The following is a 24349-nucleotide window of genomic DNA, read 5'->3' as shown; positions in this document are numbered from 1 at the left end:
CTTTTCTACAAACACTGGCACTCTGCGCAGGAGTGGAACTGTGAAACGAAGACCATTTGCCTTCAAAGTAAAAGTTGTGCCTCAGCGTTGCAACCAACTTGTTTCATTAAGTGCAACTTTTACTCTGAAAACCTCTCCACTTGCAGTTTCTGTCACACTTTTATAAAGACTATAAACCTGATGGTTCCCATGTGTGCAGAGCGTGAGCTTTTATGAACTCTGAACAGGTTCTTACCAAGAGGGATGAAGTCAGAGCTGGACTTGAAGAGCGCCGAGGGCAGCAGCTGGAACTGAAGCACACAGAACAAACGTCTGAGTCACTTTAACGTTCAACAGCAACGAACAAACAAACGCACTGATCAGAGTCCTGCTGCAGCAGGTGCTGCGCCGGTCTGAATGCAGATGAGGGCAGGATACACCTGAGCTCACGTCTGTCTACACAGACTCAACCTACCAACTGCAGCAGAGGCTTAACGCCTGCATTACTCACAAACCAGCAAGTGTTTAAAGCAGTGCTGTCAATAGATCGTGATTAATCGCGCTTAATCGCAATTACTTGATCAATAGCCTGGCTGTAATTACATTTTTTCAACTTTATATTTAAGCTTGTAACTGACATTTATGCAGTTACAAGATACTAATAGGGAAGTATACACTAATATATATATTAGTGCTGTCAAACTATTAAAATGTTTATGCAGACTGATCACAGGGGAACTGTGGATTAATTTGGATTAATGATTAAACATCATTTATTTTTATTCTATATTAATCACGTTTCATTTTGCATGAGCAAACAGACTCGAGAAAAAAGGGCAAACATCGCACTTAACATGTTGAACATTCATGTAAAAACTCTGTAAACATGTATCCTCTCTCTGTCTGTCTTGGGGAGGCTTCACGTGCTTGAACGAGGAACCAAAGCTGTGTAAAGGTTCTCAGTGATGTTAACAGGTCTGCAGTTTGTTCCGCGTGGCGTCAGTCGATGTGTCCGAGGTCGACTTCCTGAGGCCCCGATGCTCCGCGAGTGTCCAAGCTGGGTGAGGCGTTAGCCAAAGTGCTAGCAGCATCCTGGCTAACGTGTGCTTCGAGTCAATGTGATATTTTAAGCTGGAAGCGCTTCAGTGAAAACAGAATTCCTTCTTGCACAACGTGCAAAATACCTTATGTGGGTCGACTGTTCCCTCTTATTTTTTTAATGCTAAATTTCCCACGGAGAGGGCCGAAGCGCGTTTATCATCTTCCACATCGAGTTGATTGGTGCAGCTGGCCGTCACTACACACCAGCTGCCCCGTGCGCATGTGCGCAGCTGACTCTACTTGGACAAACTGCCCGAAATGCCTTTATAGAAACATTGCAGGGATTCTGAGTCGCTCTGCACTCCAGGTGTGTTAAAAATTGTAATCCTGTTGCCCGTGATGGCAGATTAATATTAACACGTTAATTTTGACAGCACTACTTAATATTCTCAGTTTTATTATATGCACATATATGAATGCATTAAAAGACTGGATTGTATACAAACGTAGACGTTTAAGGGAAATCTTGTACCTCTTTGGTCTCATCCGGGTCTGTGTGGTCTACAGTGAGAGACAGGTCGTTCTGGAGATACTTCAGTGCACTCAGTGGCTCTGACTGGGCCTTTTCTTCAAACCTGTGAAACCAACACACAGTGATGGCATGAATACCAACAGAGGAGGCTGCAGTTACAGCTACTGGCAACTTGATGGCAACAGAAGCAAAGAAACTAAGTGCATGCTAGATTCCCAAAGGTGCTAGACAGGAAGTACTCATCCCTTCTCACACAGATCTGCACCTCTGCATTGCTACTGCTACAGTTACACTTACTCTTTTTAACTTTACGTATGCAAATCATGTCACCACAGTCACAAAAGCTGCCCCAATTTATAACTTTATAACTATAAATGAAGCAATTTAAAAAAAAATCATATTTATTGTTAGTTTATCCCGTTGGTCACAGCGGGAAGAAAAAAAAAACTCTTTAACAAGAAGAAGCCCCCAGGAGTGCTGGGCTCATGAAGAGGCAGCTCTCTGCTGCAGCCGGCTGGGAGTGAGAAACAGCTTATATGTGAAGTAAGAAATAATATGAAAGTAGAAGAAGAATCTCAATAATAAAATCATTTAGATCGTGAGAGAAATCCAGAAGATTCCACGTTAAACTTGATAAACGGTTCACTTTAGAGGTGGAATACTTACTGAGCATTACTGCTCCAAGGTAAAGGGTTCAGGGTATAGACTACACTGCTGGCTGCTGGTAGCTTTTAAAGGCACAGACCTGTATTTTCTGATGAGGTATCTGCAGTGGCGGAGCAGGTATTCCTTGGAGGGCCGACACAGTTTGAGGGACCAAAAGTCATCCAGGCGCATCTTAGGAGAACAAGACTTCCCGGGGTTTCCCCCAAACAAGTAATGCACCTGCACACACACAAACAAGGATAAGATACATTTATCATTCACTCTTTAGTATGTTTTAGATATGTGCACAAGATAAATCTGCCTGTTGGTGTCTGCCGTATGAATAAAACACACCGCTCTCATCTGAATTTAGCTTCTAAAATACGTGTTGATCTGATCGAGCTGTAGGCCCGATGCAAACGAACCAGGCCTGTACTAGGCTTCGTTCCACTCCACTGTTAATCCACACTTCCTTCACATTTACCTGCTGTCTGTTTACACAGGAAGTCTCACTTTTACAATACAGTTTGAAGCACTTAAAATAAAAAAAGGTCAGACTTGTTGTTAGGTTAACATCGGTCAGAATGTCAAAGGGAAAAATGCTGGACTTCAGTCAAGCTGCGCAAATCGAAATTCTGCAAGTGACATAGTTGTTTGTTCATAGTGATTCTCCTTCTTTATTAAGGAAAAGGGGACGACCTACAAACAGTTTAAAGCATCATTAACTGAATTTTTGTTTTTTCACTGTAAACATTGCAACTTTGCAAGCACTGAAATTCTACGCAAGCGCTTCGTGTTGCCAGATGTGTGAACGGGCAGTGGGAGCTGGGCTGTGTTTGTGTAATACAGTGTACATTACTTTGTGCATCTCATCGTAGACCAGCTGGTGAGCAAAGCGTGGACATGGCTCCTCCTCCTGCAGAGCCTTGCTTGGGTTTTCTTTCACTGCCTGATCGTTCTTATACACACAAGACCTGAGCAGGAGCACACACACAACTTACATCAGCGGTAAAGATACACAACACTTCCTGAAGCCCTCGGGAACAACTGTTTGTTACAGCACAAACACACATTTGTGAGAAGCATTACTGACAATACTGCATTTCCAAGTCCTTCCAGTCACATTAACCCACAACTCCAACCTAAACCTGAATCATAAAGCCAAGTGTGAAACCTCAAACAACCATTTGATCGAGTTAAGAAAAATGTTTACGCCCCAACGTTTAAAAGTTGGCTGTCTCAAAGAAATGGGAGCCGCTCACACGATGCTGCAGGTGTCTCACTGAAGGATTTCACTGGACACAGAGTACAAGAACATTTACTGAACTCAATGTTCAGGAACACGGAGGCCTGCAGCCTCCGTGTTCCTGAACATTGTTAGACATTGAACATTGTGTGTTCCTGAACACACACGCACACACACACACACGCGCACACACACGCACACACACACACGCGCACACACACGCGCACACACACACACCTCTCAGGGATTACCAGCGCTGTGTGTGGAGAGGTCGTGAAATACTCTGCAGTGCTGACATTTGTATAGAAATGTTGAGTGCGAAGCGCATGCGAGTAGTGTTTGCATGCATGCTCTGCTGTGTGTTGTGGTGAACATCTTGGCTACAAAGAGCTGGTGTGTGAAAGTACTTCCTGTGAGTGTTGTTGTGGTTATGATCAGAGGAAGTTTTTAGTAGGACGAAGCGAGTGTTTATCTCTCCGTCTCCTACCAGTTGTTGCGGGCGATGTCGTAGATCCAGAAGGAGTTGCGCACATTTTCCTCGCGTTTGTCCTTGTCTTTACTGAGGCCGGACAGGACATGGATCTCGTTGAGTTCAGGGTCGATGGTGGCTCTCTGGGTGAAGCCCGTCATCGGCACTGCATACACAAGCGGAGCAAACAGACGGTCAAAGACAAACACATTTACCTACAGGTCTGATTTAGCTAAATCAGGTCAGGGTTTCAAGCTGATAATAGCAAAACTTCTGTCTCCACAAAATGAAAGAAAGCGGCAGCGTTAGGGGCCATCAAAGAAAACTACTCGATAACATAGCAACGAGCACCATGGCAACAAGGACTGACACAGAAAGAAACAATGAACAGCATGCAAATGCAGCTCGGTGTGATCAGACATCCCAACACACACGGTTGATCTTCTACGATTACAGCGGGCTAAAGGATCGAGCCAGGTTAAAACAGCACGGGGGCGGGGTCTCTGCAGATCAATGATTAGAGCGAAGCACAGGAGGAACTGTGCACGGTTATGATATGAAATCCTAACGAGGAGCTCGAGTCTGCCTGCAGGCCTGAAGCACACATCGTTTACATCTTCATACTGCGCCATTTCATAAAATCAGGAATTCAATTAAAACCACAAATGCGGAGTTCTGGGTCAGCTATAACAAAACGTTCACACGTTATGACGCTGGCAGGTCAATCTAATGCAGCGCAAATGTCCAGTAGAAACAGTAGCCACAGCTCAGCTCACAGCAGCAACATGACTCCACTGTCAGCACGGCTGCTTTTCCCTCCCTGAATCGTCCACACGATGGGCAGAGCATGAAATAAGCTGCTGACAGCGCAGCACTCAGCTGACTCAGGATGAGATGCTGTGGTGCTGATTTCATTTCTGGAAAATTACCATTTAAATGTGTGAAATTCAACTGATCGACTCAACAAATGTGTGTTTAATGAATTATTAATGATATTTCCGACAGAGCAACAGACTGTAAAGCTTTGTGAGGGGAGCCAATACTGGGTCAATGAGTAGTAATAATACAAGTTATTTATACCTTTGTTCCTTAAATTTTTAAACACATATCTGTACTTTGTACTCCTTAAACAGGCTCGTATACTTTGGCTTTTGACTGGACTTCTTTCAGGTCACTGGGCCTTATGAAAGGCAGGTGTGTTCAGGTACGAATCAGCAGCGGATGTCACACAAACACAGATGAAGAGTCGCAGTCAGGGGTCGGCCGGTTTGGAGTTTTGGCACAACACTGGAAGAAGTGCAGATGTGCAGATGTTGTGACTGCAGTTCAGCATCTAGTTGGCGATACCGAAGAGGAGCGTGCATGAAGGGAGTGACGTTTTCTGTTTGTCAGGTCATCGTAAATGCAAAGTTTCTATCAGCTCAACAAACATCAGCAAACACACAAACCAACACGACCTGCCTGCACCGCCCTCAAAAAAACCCCCAACCAAACAAACAAAAAACCTCCAACAACTTCAAGAACCGAATGTGTTAGCTTCACCCTGCAAACTACATCTGTTATAGTCGACAGTTACCAGTCAGCACAACAGGACAAGCTGGCGTTTCAGTGCTGAGCTCACATCAACATGAGACGTGTTTGGCTTCATAATCAAATCCTTTCGGTTCTTTCCTGCTCACATTTTTCATCAAATCATACAGATTTGATGATAGCTCCAGCAGGGTAAGACAGAGGTAAGTGGTGGGTAGACAAGGTCTATTTATACTGGCTTTGAGGTGAAGCTGAGACTGTAGCAGACATTTTAGTCGATCTGGCAGGAAGTGTCTGAAGAGTGGAGGAGCTCCTTAACCAGACAATCGTCATCTCTGTTCTGATAGCTCACAGAATCTATTAGCCTCGATCATTTTATCATATTGTTAATGTAGCTGAGTCAAACAGAGCCCAGAAGACTACGAGGCAGCTACCACAAACGTGCAAATGAATATCTACCACGAGAGGAGTGCTCTCAAACAAAGCTGTAGGTTTTTAGTATGAATTTATCAATACGTTTCAGAACTGAAGCTAGCGAGCTAGTTTAATAAAAGGGTGATATTTGTTTCCAGGGATGTGTTCAGTAGCGCCTCGTTTTCAGGGTCGGGACAAACCCTTAACATACGCTTAAAGTAGAGCACTGCCCTGAATACAGGATCTGTGATTCCTCTAATAGAAAACAGCGAATTCTCCTTTTCCAACGGTTCCTCGGCTCAACTTGGTTTTCAGGGTTTCTCAGTATAATACCTGGTACCAGCTACGCTGTTCAAGTGAACCGAGTCGAGCTGACACTCGGTGACTGATGAGGGACACCACTAAAATCTAAATCACCACTTTTGAAACCCGGCAGTGTAAAAAACTGATGAGGTCTGAAAATACGCTACGATGATTACAGGCCACCTGTATTTGTTGTTACTGATAGCTTAATCTGTGTCGTCTCTCCCTGTGTGCAGCTCTATAAACCAGTGGACCTCATCATCCAATATGAGATGTTCTTACCCATCCCAGAGTCTTTCTTGGTGCCATCAGATATGATTTCTACGTGATCTCCATCCACATCGTAACTGAAGAAATCATTGAGGTACGTCTTTGACCTCTGACCACCAAACACGTAGAGGCAGCGGTTCCTCTGGCGAAGAAACAGAAATAATGGCCGACATTAAAGTCAGTCGCTGACGGGATTGTCCTCAGAAATAGATCCAATGACGCACTCACAGTGTGGAAGAGCATGCAGTGCCCGATACGGGACTGAACATCCTCTGGGCCAGCGTTGCACGAGTCCTCCCGCAGGAGGCTCCACGTCCCCAGTTGGCAGTGGTAGGCGTACAGGCCGCTGAACTGCGGCTCCGACGTCCGGCTGTCATCCACGCTTCCATTACACGTCAGGATCCGACCGCCAAACGTGTAGATCATGTGCTTCTCAGAGTCCATGCACATCTGCAGGAAGAGCAGTTTGTCACTGTTAATAAAAATGCATCTCTGAGCTGAAACTAATTTACTTTGATTTAAATGCTTCAGATTAAATCAAAGCTTCCTTCATTACATTTTCTCCATTTGTTTTTTTGAGTTGAAGCTTTTTAACTGCCTTGTGTTTTCTTGGACACGACTCAGCTTTAAAATCATTCTGCCTAACAAATGTCCAAAGTGGGGATGTGTGCGACTACACGACTACTCGATTGCTCGTTGCTGTTCTTACGAGTCGTTTAACTAACTGTTGAAATTTAAATTTGATGCCCAATGCTGGTCAATTATTGTCCTAAATGTTATGCAGACATCTGCCACCAGATGGCGCATCGTTGTTTAAAAAAACTAATCCGTTAATAGGCTGATATTTTTGTTAACACCATCAGAATGAGATGGGCTCTCTATTAGTGCTACTCCTCCACATCAGGAGGAGACAGCTAAGGCTGTCAACTCCTGGGTAAGGCGTTCAGGCCCAGCACGTCCTACTGGGAGGAGACGCTGGAGAGATTACACCTATCGACTGGCCTAGGCGGTGTTTCCCAGGAGGAGGAGGGCCCAGAGGGAAGTCTGGGCTTCCTGCTGCACCCAAGATCCAACTTCAAAATAAGTGGGAGCAAATGGATGGATTCAGATCTATATTTGGTATATTTTAATAATAAGTTAAGCTCTTCTGTAGTAACACACTTTCATATCATATTTTAGTAGAACATGTGCTGTTGATAATGCAGGATGTGAGGTGCTGCGCTGTGAAGCAGCAAGAATGTGGAAAATGGTTTAAAATGCTCTTGGTTTTCAAGTTTAACTTGATGCCTGAACGTTTCTTGGTCGCCAGCAACAGCCCTGGTCCAAAGTGACAAACATCTGCCTTAGTTTCACCCCAACCCTAAGGTGACATCTTAGAGCTTCTTTTGGATGATGTTAAAAATAGTTAAGCTGCAGCATCTAAACGCTGCCTCTCAAAGAGTGAGGAGAGCACAGCACAGACAAGTCTCCACTGTTGCTGTGAGGTCACGTGTGCGTCACAGCTTTGTCGATCAAACAAACATGAACGCCAGCAGCAGCTACAGAGTATGACCACAAAGAGCTGCTCGTGTTTTTCAGCTTGGGCTTAGCCAGGACTCAAGTTGACTTCTGCTGGAGCTAAAAGTGGCAGCAAGACTAAGCCCTTTCAAACCAACGCAGCAGTGAAATGAAACCAATGTATATTTAACATTAGCTGTGCCACTTTCCTTTATCTGACATACACAAGGAAACTACACAAGGTGCACCTACCCTTTCCCCCTGTGGTCTTTATTTATGTGCAGGTTTGATGAAAACATTTTTGAATCCTTTTGTCTCGTACGCAAGGAAACGATGCACCGAATACAAGAGTTGTATTTATTTATACGTCACGGGGTGAACACCTAGTGCAAACATACTTTTACTCCACGTACATGAAGGTTGGAAATGTTTAAAAATGTGTGAACAAAAATTAAAGACATTTAGAGCTAAAACTAAAGATTTGCAATTACTAATCAGCTAAGGTAAGGCTTCTCCTTGAGCTGTTAAACTTAAGCCAGGTTCAGACTACACACAGCCCCTCCATCTCACCTCCTGTTGGTTCAGGAGTGGAGGCCCCTGTTGTGTCCGACAGTGTTCGGACACAATGGACAAACACGAGGAAGATGCAGTGAGTACACGTATTTAAAGAACTGGAGTCAACTAAGCAACTGACGGGGGTGAGTGGAGCTGAGTGTCAGGTCTGATGTGTGACAGAAGGTTAGCAGCAAGAGTCAAAGGGAAGGTGCCCAAGATGATGGTGAGACCTGTTATGATGTTTGCTTTGGAGACGGAGGCACTAACAAAAAGCAGCTGGAGGTGACACAGTTGAAGATTTTTGTTTTTGGAAGTGACAGGAAGGAACAGGACTGATAATGATTAACTCAGAGGGACAGGTCAGGTCGAGTTATCTGCAGACAGAGGAGGAGGAGGACGGCTTAAAGGTTTAGGACATCTACAGAGGAAGAACGGTGAATGGACGGGACAAAGGATGTTGAATATGGAGGGAAAGTGGAGTGTAAGAGATCGTTTTGCCTTTGCAGCTACCTGGTGGTCAAACACCAACTTTGGCCCTCCGTCGGCCGACGTATCCTCGCTTAGTAGCGTCCAGGTGTTGGCGTCTATGTCATAGCGGTAAAAATCGCTCTTCAGCGACTTGCTGTTCCTGACACTGGAGTCCAGGTAGCGGCCCAGCGTGTAGATCTGTCGCCGCTGTGAGTCGATGCACATCTTGTGGCATGAGCGAGCACTCGGACCACTCTGTTACACAGGAGACATGCTTACACGTGTGTCTAACATGCACAGACAGTGATTTTTCTTTTCTAGTCAAAAACAATCAGAAGACACTGGTGAGTGTTTGATCACCTCTTTCTCTGTGTCTCTGGAGATGCAGGCCCACTGGTTCTCCTGCACACTGTAGGCCCAGAAGTCTGCCAAATCCTGCGTCCCATCCCAGCCTCCAAACAGGTACACCGTCTCTGTGGGTTAGAAATGACCAGCACTGAGCCTTTTGTAACCATGCTCCTGCAAACAAGGTTGTTGTTTTTCCCTTAACCTCCTACGACCTGAACTCTTTCAGCATTTTGAACGTGTCTTTGCTATTTGGGCTGATTGGGACCTAAAGAATGTAAAAACAAAGCATCACCAGATTTTTACCTAATTTTTGTTTCTGAGAAAAATGAGATCCACATATGAGGACATTTGTTTCAAATTTTGATAGAACAGTGGCAGCATGATGTCCTTGTAAGTGGATATCAGGCCCTTGTAGAGAGAAATTAAGTATTTTGGTCTAGACGTCCCAAAATGTGACGTCCACATATGTGGATGGTCCTAGGAGGTTAAATAAGCATCTGTTTTCTTATTGTACATGAAATCAGAAAAGATATTATGTTGCAGTTCACAGCACCCACCATCACAAGTCTCTGTTCAGAACTACGTTTTATCAATAACACATGGTGGTGGGGGTTCAATTAGTTCAATTCAATTAGCAGGAATTTGGGATTTAAAGTGCTTTCAGATCACATTCCCCCTTTGAAGTGACACACTGTGTGGAGGTAAATATGACGCTCGTGAAGCAACAGCTTTGTTAAAAAGCCCGTTTTGTGCCAGAAGGGCGATTAAGCAAAAACATAACAAAAGGTGACGGGAAAGAAAAGGAATATATGAGCAGGGTGTTTATAAAACACTGGTTTCACCATGAGATCATGATGTGCTTGCTTCATACAAAGTGGAAATCCCCTATTCAAGTTCTTTTTAAGCATATCAGCATCTGTGGCAGTATATGATGTATATGACCGAGTGTACATAAGCCTGGAAACGGCTGCAAATGAGCACTTGGAATGAGGCAAATATATGTAATTATATCCAATAATTAATAATTCTGCCATAAAGCAACATTTGAAAGTCCATAACAAAAATGTTATTTTGTATCATCATCTAGAGGCCGAGCTAAAACTACAGAGCAAATCAACATTTCTGCAAAAACAGCCTCCGTGCCTTCCTGTCAGTCCATCTTTTTGCTGACTGCAGGTCTTGTCAGATGAAGGCAGCTAGCATGACATGAGTATGATTGGTTTAGTTTGGTTGGCACCATGGCACCGTCATTCACCTCCTACATCGTTCCCTCGCTCACCTGGAGACCGCTGGAAGCACTGTGAGAATCATGTTCTTTGATTTCTCCAGTGCCTTCAACACCATTCTTCCCTCGGTTCTAAAGGACAAGCTTGTGAACTCAGGAGTGGACCATCACCTCACTACCTGGATCCTGGACTACCTCACCGACCGACCACAGTATGTGAGGACTCAGGGCTGTGTGTCGGACAGGGTCGTCTGCAGTACGGGGCCCACAGGGAACGGTTCTGGCTCCATTCCTCTTCACCATCTACACTGCAGACTTCTCCCACAATTCCACCCAGTGCTTCCTGCAGAAGTTCTCTGATGACTCTGCAATAGTCGGCCTCATCACTGATGGGGACGACAAGGAGTACAGAGGTCTGACCCAAGACTTTGTGGACTGGTGCCAGCTGAACTACCTCCAGATCAACGCCAGTAAACCCAAGGAACTGGTGGTAGACTTCCGCAGGCACAAGCATTCTCCACTGCAACCACTGAACATCCAAGGTATGGACATTGAGGCTGTGGACAGCTACAGGTACCTTGGTGTTCATCTGAACAATAGACTGGACTGGACTCATAACTCAGACGCCCTCTACAGGAAAGGGCAGAGCAGGCTGTACCTGCTGCGGAGACTCAGGTCGTTTGGGGTGGAGGGCCCACTCCTGAAGACCTTCTATGACTCTGTGGTGGCTTCTGCTATCTTTTATGGCGTGGTCTGCTGGGGCGGCAGCATCTCTGCTGGGGACAGGAAGAGACTGAACAGGGTGATCCGAAGGGCCAGCTCTGTTCTAGGATGCCCTCTGGACCCAGTGGAGGTGGTGAGTGACAGGAGAATGGCGGCTAAGCTGTCATCCCTGATGGACAACATCTCCCACCCCATGCAGCAGACTGTGACAGCACTGAGCAGCTCCTTCAGTGGGAGACTGCGGCACCCACGGTGTGGGACGGAGAGATTTCGCAGGTCTTTCCTCCCCACTGCTGTCAGACTCCATAATAAAGACTTTAACTGAACAAACACACACATCCACACATGTGCAATAACACTAAGTGCAATAATCCTTTCTGTCATCGTTGTATTTTTACTCAGTTGTATATAGTATTTGTATTTGTATTCTATTTTTATCTTATTGTATATTTATTTTATTTTATTCTACTGTATATAGTATTTTATATTATTCTATTCTGTACAGTTGTGTACTGTATTTATTCTTATTGTATTCTAATTTTTGCCTCATAACTTTTGCACTGTCCACTTCCTGCTGTGACAAAACAAATTTCCCACGTGTGGGACTAATAAAGGTTATCTTATCTTATCTTATCTTATCTTATGTTTGCAATGCAAACTTCGACCGGCTGGCGTGAGAGCTGAGAGCTGCTGACATCCTCAGCTCAACATAAGACAAACTGGTTTCCGCTGACATGTTTCAGGTGTTAGTTTGTATTTTGTTAATCACATTATTAACTAGGGCTGTTCGATGTAACGATATATATCAGATGACGATATAAAAACATCTATCGTTTCATTTTACGCTGTCGTTTGTTTCGTGGTGTCGCAAAATAAACTGTTTACAGCAATATTTGTTCATGGTTCTGATGTCACTGTAGTGGTTATATTAATTTCTTCAAGTTCTCTCTTTCTCTTATATTTAATATAACCACACTACAGACGGACAAGCGCCTGTTTTTATGCGTTGTCGTTAGCAACAACGACGGTAAAACCATCGCGTGTCTGCTTGTTTATGTTCCACATAAACCTTTCACAATAAAGCTCAAGATCCTGTTGAGACTTTTCAAAATAAACGGAATCACGTGAAAGAGCAGATTATTTACGGATGAGAAGTAAAAAAGAGCCGCCAGGTGCTAAAAAATAAACCTTAGACTCAAACGTTAGAACAGGCTTCTCCCCGCAGCACGCCGTGTAATAAATACTCACAAAGAAAACGGCGCCGTTACAACTTATGTCTAAAAATGTGTCGTTTCATGCATCGGTTAAAACACTCGACTCCAGCTACACGACGCCCAGCAGGAAACACTTCACCTACCTGAGATTCACAGAATTTACAGAAAATGTTACATGTTTGTGATTTATATCGTTATCGGACGACAGATGTCTGATATCGGGAGATGAGATTTTGGTCATATCGCACAGCCCTACTATTAACTGCAGCTTTCCACGTGTCACGCTATAATAACTCCCACCATGTGGCAACTGTCTGAAAGGACTCGAGGTTCATGTGATAGAAATATAATTTTATATGGTATAAGTTTATTGTTAAATTACTGAGTAAAATATATTCATCAACTTTGTAAGTGTACTGTTAAATGTTAAATCTACTGCATTCTTTGTATTTTGCCTCCAAGCAGCCAGACTGTCATTTTTTAAACTGTTGTCTTGTGCAAGCTTTCTAAAAGGTCTTCCAGAGTTTTTCTTTGTGTTTGTATTGTTTCATGTAAATTGTTGTAATGACAACAAAATGTCCAAACCAACAGGCTTTACTGAAACACAATCAGTGCAGCCTCCCACACAACCACAACAAATGCTGCATATCATCCAGAAACCTCAGGAAAACCCTGGATAACCAAGTGTTCTGTCCCTTTGTCCCTCTCATGCCGTAAACATTTACCAGATAAGCTGTGTGTTCAAATAGAGAGCGGTTCATCATAACCAGAATGTACAGTACAAATCCCAACAGCCAGTAAAGGGACTCAGATCAGGGGCTGTGACGCCATAGCTTAACTGGTCCTTCCTTGTGTTTAAATAAATAAAACAAACTGACAAGAAATTCTAAATAAAATAAAATAACACTAATTACGAGAATGTAAACGATATCAGGCACCGGACAGAGAAATCACTGGGAAGTCCTGCACCACGACTCCTGTGGTGGGACACAGAGGTCAGTGTGTGCTGCCTGATGCAGAGCAGAGATGCTGCCTTCTCCCAGCTCATACACGAGCTGCAGACACTGCATCACTCAGTCTCACATACACACACTAACAATGCAGGCTTCTGTTTTTCCTGGCAGCCAGCAGGGAAGTACACTGCCAACAATGTTGTCAGATCCAAGGGTTAAAATAAATTAATTCATTAAAAAGCAGCGGTGCGTCTGTCGAAACAAAAGCCGAGATTAATGTGTTTTTACAAATAGAACGGTTTGGTTGGAAGGAGAACGTTCGAGGTGGGGGAACTGTGGAGGGTTCATTTGATTAAACGGCAGCAGAGCTTTGCGAGCTCAGTGTGCATAGGTGGACGTGAGTCATAGCCAAGTCATAACAGTGCGCTGTGTGAGTCTCACCAGTTTGGACGTCAATGACCATTTGATGTCCTCCCCTCATCCCCGGCCTGTTGTCGTCACCGTCACCTGCAAAGAGAAAAGAGGATGGAAAAGACAAAGATGGAGTGTGAGCGTGGGGGGGACAGACGACGAAGCAGAGAGGTGAGGCGTGGATCAGGCAAAATGGGGTGGAGCGAAGGGATGGGCGGGGCAGCAAACAGACAAGAAAGACAGCGCTGCTTTAGACAGGTGGCAAAGTTGTCAGCATGTATTGAAATGTGTGATAAGCGGGAACATTTCCCACTGGAAAGATGGGCTCACTGTTCATTTCGTCGTGGTTGATTTCTTGGGCGCTTGTACCTTTGTTGCATTTGGGGATGATCTGACTCCACCTGGGCTTGTACTCCTGCTGGCTGATGTACTGGTTAAACAAGCCGTCTAGCAAGAGGACACATGAATCAAATATGAGAAAGAAAACAAGCGTAATCCCATGAGCATTTCTCTCAGTCAGAACAAACACTATGGCTGCATACCTCTCACAGCTTTGTCTATCAGCTCCTCACAGGCATCAAAGTCTCCTTGCAGCACCAGTCGGTCGTGCAGGTGGGTTAGCATGGGGTGCTCCAGAGCTATTCGAGTCTTCTTCTGCAGCGACTCGAAGGCCTCTGTGTAGTTATGCTGTCGGAAGTGCTTCAGGCAAAGGCGGATGGCTTCCTGTTCTCGGTACTATAAGGACATGATGGAGAGCAAACTGATGAGTTCAACTCACTGCACGAATGCTTGGACCACACCCGACTCAGCATCAGGTCTATCAAACACGTGTGAAACCAAATGACACTGAAGGTTGAGTATTACGCCTCAAAGCTTTTTTTAAAAACAAAAACACAACGCAGCGCATGATGCCACCAGTCTAGTATTTTACATTATGCTGCCTTCACACGTATATGAACTCAAGCGACGTTCGATTCTTAATCCATACGGTGGTTATGAGCATCGTGTTCCAGAAGCGCATTCGTGAACTCAGACACAGTGATGCTGGACGAGGCCTGGCTCCCAGTCTCCACTCCAATTCATCCTAAGGGTGCTTTTTTGGGGTCGAGGTCAGGATCTGTGTAGGCCAGTCAGGTTCTTCCACACCAAACTCCCTTATCCATGTTCCAACAGGACGGCGACATCCCCAACTGTTCCCACAAAGTTGAGAGCATGAAATTGTCTAGAGTGTCTTGATTTGCTGAAGCATTAAGAGTTCCTTTCACTAACGGGCTGAGCCAACAGTCCCACCCCACAGTCCCCCTCACCAAGCTTCACACTTGGCAAAACGCAGTCAGACAAGTAGCATTCTCCTGGCAACCACCAACCCAGACTCATCCATCAGATTGTCAGATGGAGAAACCTGAATCATCACTCCAGAGAACACGTGTCCGCTGCTCCATAGCGTCTAGGTGTGGGTGCTTTGCACCACCGCACTGGATGCTTTACAGTTGGAGGACTAGATGCAGCCGCTCAGCCATGCAAACACCCGACAGGTGTAGCCTGCCAAAACCTGCAGGATACTGTTGTTCAGAGCAGCGGCTACTGTCGTCCTGTGCACGACTAGTTCATATAGTTAGTTAAATGTTTCTGCCATTGTTAAGGGACCGGTGTATCTGTGCATTGGTCCTACACAAAGCGTGTGCACTGAACCATGTTGTGGCCGTGTACTGTCACAAGGAGGCAGCAACAAAAATATATGGAACATCGAGTCTCTGGGAAATTCTTTTTGTGTGTGAAGTCGTTAGTCCTTCAGCCGACTCTGAACAAGACAGAACATCTAAGTTACAGCTTGGGGATTTTGACTCAGTCTGTGCTCCAGATGGGTTAATTATTAATCGTGTTAGTCGTGATGATGGCACATTAACACTGACAGCATTAAAAAATATATATATAAGTCGCCAATTTTGGATGAAAGGGGTAAACCTAAGGATGTACTCAAAGCGGTGTGCTGCTTGTGCAGATGTAAAGTGCGAGCAAAGTACTCAAACACGACTAACTTGCATGAGCATGTACACGTCCACCATCCGGCAGAGTATGCTAGGCTATCACCAGCGTCTGCAGCTCCATCAAGCATTTGGGCGCACTCTGAGATGTTTAAATAAACAGCTGTATATTGGCTATAATTTGTAAACTAAAGTAAACTGGAAACAGCTGAACTAGTGAAGCAGCAACAAACCACATGCACAGATATTGTTGATGGTTACGGGTCAGGGAAGGAATGGCTTGTGTTAGCACTGTTAATGTTAGTCACTAATCCAAAAGCACCACACATTTCAGCAGTTTGTTAGTTCTCTGTTTGTAGGAACCTCCCTGATCAGAACACGGCTGCTGCTGGTTAACTCGAACAGTAGCAGGTACAGTTATTTTATATTCTTCATGTTGTAGTAAAATATACAAGAAACGATGTGGTCGTAAGAAGCACGGGTATAATGTCCCGGCTCCTTCATATGCAAGTTAATGATTAAGCTAGCAACACATGTAGAGCAGAGACCACACGATACCACTTTACAGCAACATTAACTCATGTGAGCAGGTAGGCGGACGATGAGAATTGTCAGCAGTCTGGAGATATTTTAAGACAACAAACGTAAAGGAGCCTGCCAGCTCGGCTCTGCTACATCGTCAGAGGAGGAGGAGGACTGAGAAAAAGTTCATTTGTCTCATGTAAAATATCTAAAGTCCTAACCAAACGCAAACTGCAACGAGTCTGCTAATGTGTGTGGAAGCAAATGGCGACAACCGACACTGGAGACATCACGGGAAATGTCCAGAGGCAGACAACCAGCAGGAGAAACCAAAAGAAACTGCAGCTCTTTGCCTTTACAGGATTACAGGATAAATTTAAGCCTAAACTCGAATCAGCAGATAAAAGCAGGTTTTTCTTTGCTTACATTTGAAAGGCATGGCCTAAAATCCACAGAGGCCAAACTATCTTTTGTAATTAAGTAATAAACTACGATATTCATAAATTACATGGAATCCAACACATGAATTTAAGACAGACGTGAAACTATGTGAATGCAATTAAAGAAACTGTCCCAGAGACAAACTGAGTTTGTGGGTTTCCAAATGTAATCAGCACCTCTGACATCCCAGAAGTTTTCATTCAAGCTGATATTACGCAGGAAGGCAAATCCACTCTTCCACCTCTGCCCCACCCCTCTAACATCCAGGCTGAGGCCTACCTTGCTATACCAGTTAAGGCAGGGCTGCACCACATCTGGGTCTTCAATTCCATGCAGCTCAATGTACCAGATGCTGAAGTTGAAACTCGGACCCCAAGACATCAGAGGCACTGAAGTTAAACAAACAAGTGGTAAGAAGTGTTAACAGCAACAAACACATGACAACACAAAGCGTGCCAAACTGCTCTCACCTATTTTGACAAATCTGCAGGGGAACATCTGCTCGTCGATCTTGTGCTTTAAGGTGAACGTTTCCTTGTTGTAGTCATTCTTAAGGCCACTGGCAGATGGAGAAAGACAATCAACATGACACAGCTGTTTCACTAATCCTACTGGTGAGTTGAGATACCGACTGAATCCATTTGCTGGACAGCCCTCCACCTCTGGCAGCTAACTAGACTTCATGTGTGGCCTTGCAGCTGCAGTTCAGGCTGTTAACAAACATGCAGCCTGCTAATGCAGCTCTTCAGCTGGATGGACTCATTTGCCAGTTGCAGGTTCTCCAGAAACAATTTGCAACAATTGAAGTTGCACATTTACAACTACTACAATCCTCTGTTCTTTGAATTTGTATTTATTGAAGTTCAAATTCAACATAACACCTGAGGCAATTTATTACTTAAGACAATTTAAAAAAAAAATCTGTTCAACCAGTGAATTTCTGTCAACTAGAAGTCGTCTCGACAGCCACAATTGAGAGCACTTCTGATGGCACTGTCATTCTCCTGGTATTGTGTCTACCAATAAAGACACTACAGGACCAGACAAACACAGAAACATGTCTCCCTGAAGCTACAGGGGCATCTCACCTGGACAAAAGCTCGGTCATGTTTTCTTCGCTCATCCCACCAAACACTTTGAACTTCTTCAAGTTGCACACATGAGTCTTCTCATATTTCCCAAAGGTGATGCTCTGAACAATTGCTGGCCTTTCCAATTTTAAGATTAAAAACTGTGGAAAGAGATCAAGACAGGTGAAACAGACTGAAAGCACAGAACAGAGTTATGACGTATTTAGTGCTTGTAGAGAGCTCCAGGAAATTTGCCTGAAATTATGCCTGCCCCGTCGCTGTGAAGGGATTCTCTCCTTATCTAAACGACTACAGCATCAGGTAAGTGGCAGCACAACACACTATGAACTGCATCCACATGTCACTGGTGCTCTAACAAGCCAAGACATCAAATGACAATCCACCCATGGCCACAGCACCGATTAAACAGGAAATGTGAAAACATTTAAATCCACAGAGACCAACATGTTCACATCCGCTGTGAAAGCATCAATATCAATCTGAAATGAAGCATTAATGAATCACACAAACTCCCCACCTTTACGGTAAATAAAAAAGTAGCAACACTGAGTTGACTTTCCATTTTGTGTTTGTAATGAGACAACGTGTGATGAAACAATGGGCTCCTCCCATCACCCTCCCGTGACGACTCACATCCAAGGTTATAATTTACTCACCAGTAATTTGGCACACAGTTTTTTAATTAGTCGATGGAGGTGGGGGTACGCTACTGATTTGAACGTCATGTTTTGGACAATCACACCAGTTTGAATTTAACCCTTTAAGACCTGCCATAGAACCAAGTCCACCAGAGCTTATAGTATATTTTTAAATGCTGTGGGGCCATTTTTGGGAGCATTTCAAGTTGCAACCATTACAGCCCAAATTTTAATAATATGTCTGCATTAAGTGCATAGTAATTACATAAATTGCGAAAAACTACAAAAACTTATCCCTCAAAACTGTAAATACAAAAAAGTTAAAAGTTACACAAACTAGTTTCCCACCACAGGAAATTTATTTTAAGAGTCTTCATAGTTTTATTTTTGAAATACACCAATTTTTATATACTGCAGGAAAAACGAAAATAAATATTATAATGCAAATTTGCAAAAAAAATAAAATAAAATAAATTCCACAAAATGACGTCACTTCCGGTTTCGGGCAGGTCATGGCGGACATGCGATAGTTCACGCTGATGGACGTAGGAAGTGTTACGAACAGCTGATCGGATCGGCAAAACCTGTTTCTGGAATATTATGTTTTTGTTGCTGCAAGTGCTTTTTATGCAGTTTTTGCAAAGCTATATGTGGAAGGAAACCGTGACCGAGGACAAGCTGATGGCATAAGATGTAAGTACAACTCCTCCGGTTTAATATGCAAAAAAAATTATTGCGCTAGCTTACACGGTTGCAGAGCTACCGGGATTTAAAAATAGTTACACAAAACGGAGCGTGCTGCTCTGACCGGCTTTAAAGGGTTAAAAACGTATCCCAACGCTGAAGGTTTCCCTGTGGACGGTGAGCTACATGACCTGCTGCTGTCAGTGTGGATTCGTGTGAAAATGCTTCCACTCTGGGATTCGATCATGTGGTTTTCAGAAGCAGCACAAATGAACAATCTTAGTGTTGTTTTCTTTATGAACAGATCCCATCGGCAAGGATGCAATCTCCCAGGGGGAGGACAGAATGCCCCCCAAGCCCCAAAACTGTTTAGTTTATGCTCCACGTTTTATAAAAAATGGAAAGAAATGTTCTGCATCATTTCTCATGGGGAACTGTTACTTTAGATTGACAAATCAATTGTTTAACCAGCAGTTTTCTACCATCCAAACACCGCCTACTCCTACTCTAAATTACAGGCAGATTCCTGCAGTTTTCCTTCATTTAAAGCATAAAGGACATACCTGAGCTGCAGAATTATTAGAATTTGTGAAGCCTGCGTAACACCCAGCTGCTCTACTAGAAACAGAGTATTTTGAGTCTGGGGTGCTCAGTCCTCCAAGTGAGTGGTTAACCATTGTTTTGCAATGTTTCACTTCCTATTGTCAGTCAATGCAAACTTTCAGATTTAACCTCAAAGTCGTGCAACACTATCTATGACGGTGTTGTCAAAGGGAGTCAATGAGTTCAAGAGAGAGGAAGGCAAACTTTTTCTTTCAGAAGTGTGAACGTAAACAGTTGCTGTTGCTGCTCACTGCTAGGTGGAACCTCCTCATACAGCTGCAAGATAAAGTTAGTGAACTCTTTGGAATTGAAGCCTTAAAAACGAAGCCTCCTGCAGTCGTGCTGCTGTTCGAGGACCCGTCACAAACCTGGATAAATGGGAAGGTTGTATTTGGTGTGAAATGGGGATCCGTGCACTGTGGTAACCCCCTGGGAAATAAGAGAGTAGCTAAGAGTAGCTAATCTACATCGCCTGTGTAGGCTCTCAGTCATCCAGGCCATAGTTAAAATTAGGGCTGTTCGATTTAAGGAACGACATATATCTAAAGACGATATGAAAACGCCTGTCGTTTCATATTAAGCTATCATTTGTTTTTTTTCATGGTTTTGATGGTCACCGTAGTGGCTACATTCATTCCTTAAAGTTCTCTAACCTTACTCCTAAACGAGGGGCTCCCTCTGTAACATATGGTTTGTTTATGTCTGACACGGACCAGAAAACTGTAAAATTATGCAGGAAAACGAACCCCAACTCAGACTAGGGCTGTGCGATATGACCAAAATCTCATATCCCGATATATATATCGTTATATCAAACAGCCCTACCTCAGACTCAAACACGACAAACCTTTTCATACACCTACGCAAGAATCATGTGAGGGAGTTTACGGATGAGAAGCAACAAAGAGCCGTCAGGTGCTCAAAATAAACCTCAGACTCAAAGGTAGTAAATACAAAGAAAATGGCGGCCGTTACAGTCAAAACACTCGACTCCAGCTACACGACGCCCAGCTGAAAACACTTTACACAAGTCGAGCTGCCTGAGATCCACAGAATTTACAGAAAATGTGAAATTTTGTGATACATATACCGTTGTCGGGGCGATAAATGTCTTCTATCGGGATATGAGATCTTGGTCATAGTGCACAGCCCTAGTTAAAATAGACCCAGACCATGATGCTTCACATGCGAAATTTAGATACTGGCATTCATTCTGCCCAAACATAGAATCGTTTTTGCCAAAAATGTCATATTTGTCTCATCTGGTATTAAAACTTTACTATTTGGGTTTTTTTTTAGGTTTTTCTTATATCAAGACAATTCCTATTCACTTTTTTATTATCATCTTATTTGTAATCGACAAAATAAACGTCCTTTTTGTTAACATTGATACATTTGTTGGACCTAAAGTAAAAACTGATGACAGAGCTGCATCTCACCTCCTTACTATGAATTACAAACATTCACTTAATGTTTCTTATCTTTGTCCAACCCTTTGAATTATTATTTCAGTTAGTTTGTGTATAACTGACTTTTTTTTAATATCACATTTAGGCACATTCACACTTGCTGAGAAGCTTTTAATCCACTCACTACTCTTACATCAACTTGAGTAACTGAGACCTGACTTAAAACCATGTTACATTCAGGCAGATCAAGGTCAGCCTTGAGATATTCCATGTACTGAGCACTCAAATATAAACAAGCCCAGCAAGACACTGTAAGCGAGGCCAACCCCCCCAAACAACTGAAAGCATAGGTATGCTTTTCACATGACTTTACCATTCAGTTAGAAAACAACACTGTGTAAATAAACATTAATAGTTCTACTGAATAACATTGGATTCATTTTTATTAAACTGTAAAACACAAACGGCATAAACTGTTGAGAATTCACACCTGCAAGAAAAATAAGTCTAACAGAGTGAATGTATAATGGAATTGTAAAGCGCTTTGGGTGCCTTGAAAAGCGCTATATAAATCCAATCCATCATCATTATTATTATTATTATTATTATTATTATTATTATTATTATTATTATTATAACAATAAAGAGGAAAAGCACCAGACATGATGAATGATGGTCTACCAGCAACAGCTGGAGCAAGGTCGAGCCAAAGAATGTAAGTGTTCAAGTGGAGTTACAGAAGTTGATGAAAACCCATCAAGTTAAATGCAAAGGAAGAATTCCCACAAGTGTTACCTGTTTAAAACAAACAAACTTACTTTTTTGGTGAGAAGGTTACAGAAAATGGAGTACTGGTTATTGTATCAGTAATAACACAGACGTGACGCAGAAGTGTGATTGACATGTTTTCAAATGCCCCATCTTAAAATGTCAAAATTTCCCAAAGAGCATTCCCAGTAAAGCAAAGGGTTTCTCAATCCCATTGGCCTCTCTGTGCAGACTGCAGTTTCCTGTTTATGCACCTTCACAAGATGCACCCTCTCTAAAATATTAATGTTAATTAATTAGCCAAGCCAATTACCTATGAACTGTGACGCTATGAACCTACACAAATCACGACTTTCATAGACAACTGCTGTTCCAGGTCAACAAAATTAAAGCTCATCAGAAATGAACCTACCTGTGGAGGATAGTTGCTCTCAGAAGACCACCTGGAGGACTGATCGTTAGGTTTATCCACCAAGATATTCCTAAACAAAATAAAGAGACAAGTATTTACCCACTGTGGAATACCATCCCACCAAGTGAGCAGAAAACGCGGAAAGACAGCAGTGCAAGGTTGAGCCGAATACAGGTCTGTGTGTCCTGGAAGCTTATGACAGTAGATTTATCACATAACAAAACTACTTTCTTGTAGTCACGCTACATTCTGTTAGAAAGCTCATTTAGGTAACTGTTGTTGTTAGCCAACTAGCATTAAGTCAGCTACTGCTGAACTGTTTGCTGAGTGCTGAACCAGCAACAGGCGAAAGCCGCGGAACTATGGGTGACTTCGTTTATATTAGATTAAAACATGGGTGCTGGCGTGAGCGACAAGTAAGTTTTCCTTTCGTTGCAACAGTTTCAGGTAGCCTATAACCAAGCTCATTAGCATAGCTGCTAAAGCAAAGCTCTATGGTTAGATAACAACAGCTAGTTGCCTACTTCAGCTCTGGAGTCCAGTTAGCTAACGTGGACGTTCGTTTTTCACGTATTAAGATACCGAAGTGTACACTACGTAATCAAAGCGTAAAATATTATACAGCTGTGACAACGGAAGTAACAAAGAATAATCTGGGCGTGTTCCAATGCCAAGTTTTCGGGGTTGTCACTCTAGAATAATATAACTGTAAGAGAAGAATACACCATTCAGTTGCTTTGTTTACGTTTTGAGATAACGCTCCAATTGATATCCTACACTGAAGTAGGAAACTGTCCCTTAGTTGCCCACACATTTCACAGAAATTACTGAGCGTCATTTCATCACACAGAAAGTACATCGTAAGCTATTGCTTCCAACAAACGTTTAGCGGAAAAACAACATTATCATTATCGGGCGGCTAAATATCCGAAACCAAACGCCCCACACGGTAGCTAGCGCTAGCTTGCTCGCAGACAAGCTAGGCCAGTCGCGCAGGGTGGAAGAAACACAAGTGCGCCGAGATGACAAAAGACCACCTTCCACCGCAAAACCTAATGCATACGCTGGGCCAGAGGATGGGAAAGATACTCACTCAGGTAAATATGTAGACGAGTAAGAGCTCCATTTAAAAACGCTGAAAGTGAGGACTCTGCTCTCGGGAGCGACAGCCATCTTGTTGCAGAAAATAACAGACAGCGAGAGGTTAGCAAGGAGCGAATATTGACAGCTCTTAAAGAGACAGTACACATATTTGTGTTGTTTACGAAGCCTCCTCGGTAGCATGAACACACTGCACGATACAGTTATCACGTCAGCTCTTCATATTCATCGTAACAAAACTCGTATTTTTTTAAATTATCATTTTTTCCGAATATCATTCCAGCTGAAACATGTTAATTTCAATCGATAAAACATAAAAAGCGAATGATAATAAAATAATAACAATACCTCCATCACATTAATGTGGCCACAGGCCAAAGATGATCTTCTACAGCCCCGTTCCTAAATATGTACATCATCCCTAATTACTACACAGCTACACACACACAGCTACTGGAAGTCGAGTTAACCAAAACTCTTTAAACCTGATCCATAAGTAGGGGTTTCGAAATTAATGCATACATATAAATAGAATAAAGACTCCCACAGAAATAATCAGCCGATCATATAGTATCATACAGTTGACTGCAGTGTTTCCTTTTTGAGACAAAGACAGCAGTGTCCCTTTTCAAACAGCGTAGTGTTTTACTATATGTGAAGTCATTCTAGCTTAGAGTGGGTGAGTCATCTGGTGACTAATGCGCTTTATTCCGGTTAGACAAAGCTACTCAGCCTCCTAATTTGCAGCATACACTTTGAAAGAAGATGACTCGACATTTTTTCATCTTGACATTAAGCCAGTATGTAGTTGGTTGTGCGTCTTGCTTTGAGCTAAACGCTATAAATTACCTCCACGAATTAACATACAACTG

At 43.2% G+C, this 24349-nt stretch overlaps 1 protein-coding gene across 2 annotated transcripts in view; it reads right to left on the bottom strand.

Annotated features, from left to right (window-relative positions):
- Window positions 1-23594, bottom strand: part of mkln1 (muskelin 1, intracellular mediator containing kelch motifs) — a 28469-nt gene extending 4875 nt beyond the window's left edge. The window contains exons 1-17 of one of the 2 annotated variants that reach the window (XM_085436040.1): window positions 23470-23594; window positions 22377-22446; window positions 17860-18002; window positions 17242-17330; window positions 17051-17160; window positions 14366-14558; window positions 14154-14270; window positions 13854-13919; window positions 9310-9422; window positions 8992-9204; window positions 6658-6879; window positions 6442-6571; window positions 3931-4078; window positions 3057-3171; window positions 2298-2437; window positions 1553-1655; window positions 236-290 (exon numbers count right to left, since the gene is read on the bottom strand). In XM_085436040.1, the coding sequence (XP_085292166.1) occupies window positions 236-290; window positions 1553-1655; window positions 2298-2437; window positions 3057-3171; window positions 3931-4078; window positions 6442-6571; window positions 6658-6879; window positions 8992-9204; window positions 9310-9422; window positions 13854-13919; window positions 14154-14270; window positions 14366-14558; window positions 17051-17160; window positions 17242-17330; window positions 17860-18002; window positions 22377-22446; window positions 23470-23549 (2107 nt within the window). In that variant the 5' untranslated portion in view covers window positions 23550-23594. The remainder of the gene's footprint in view (window positions 1-235; window positions 291-1552; window positions 1656-2297; window positions 2438-3056; window positions 3172-3930; window positions 4079-6441; window positions 6572-6657; window positions 6880-8991; window positions 9205-9309; window positions 9423-13853; window positions 13920-14153; window positions 14271-14365; window positions 14559-17050; window positions 17161-17241; window positions 17331-17859; window positions 18003-22376; window positions 22447-23469) is intronic. The other variant, XM_085436041.1, reaches the window with a different exon arrangement.
- Window positions 23595-24349: the final 755 nt, after the last annotated feature.

This window comes from Copadichromis virginalis, linkage group LG17, assembly GCF_057382275.1.
Source record: "Copadichromis virginalis isolate Kocher_CV1m ecotype Utaka linkage group LG17, C_Virginalis_male_GT1.1, whole genome shotgun sequence".
NCBI classification, from domain to species: domain Eukaryota; kingdom Metazoa; phylum Chordata; class Actinopteri; order Cichliformes; family Cichlidae; genus Copadichromis; species Copadichromis virginalis.
This window is presented reverse-complemented; position numbering and strand designations above follow the sequence as displayed.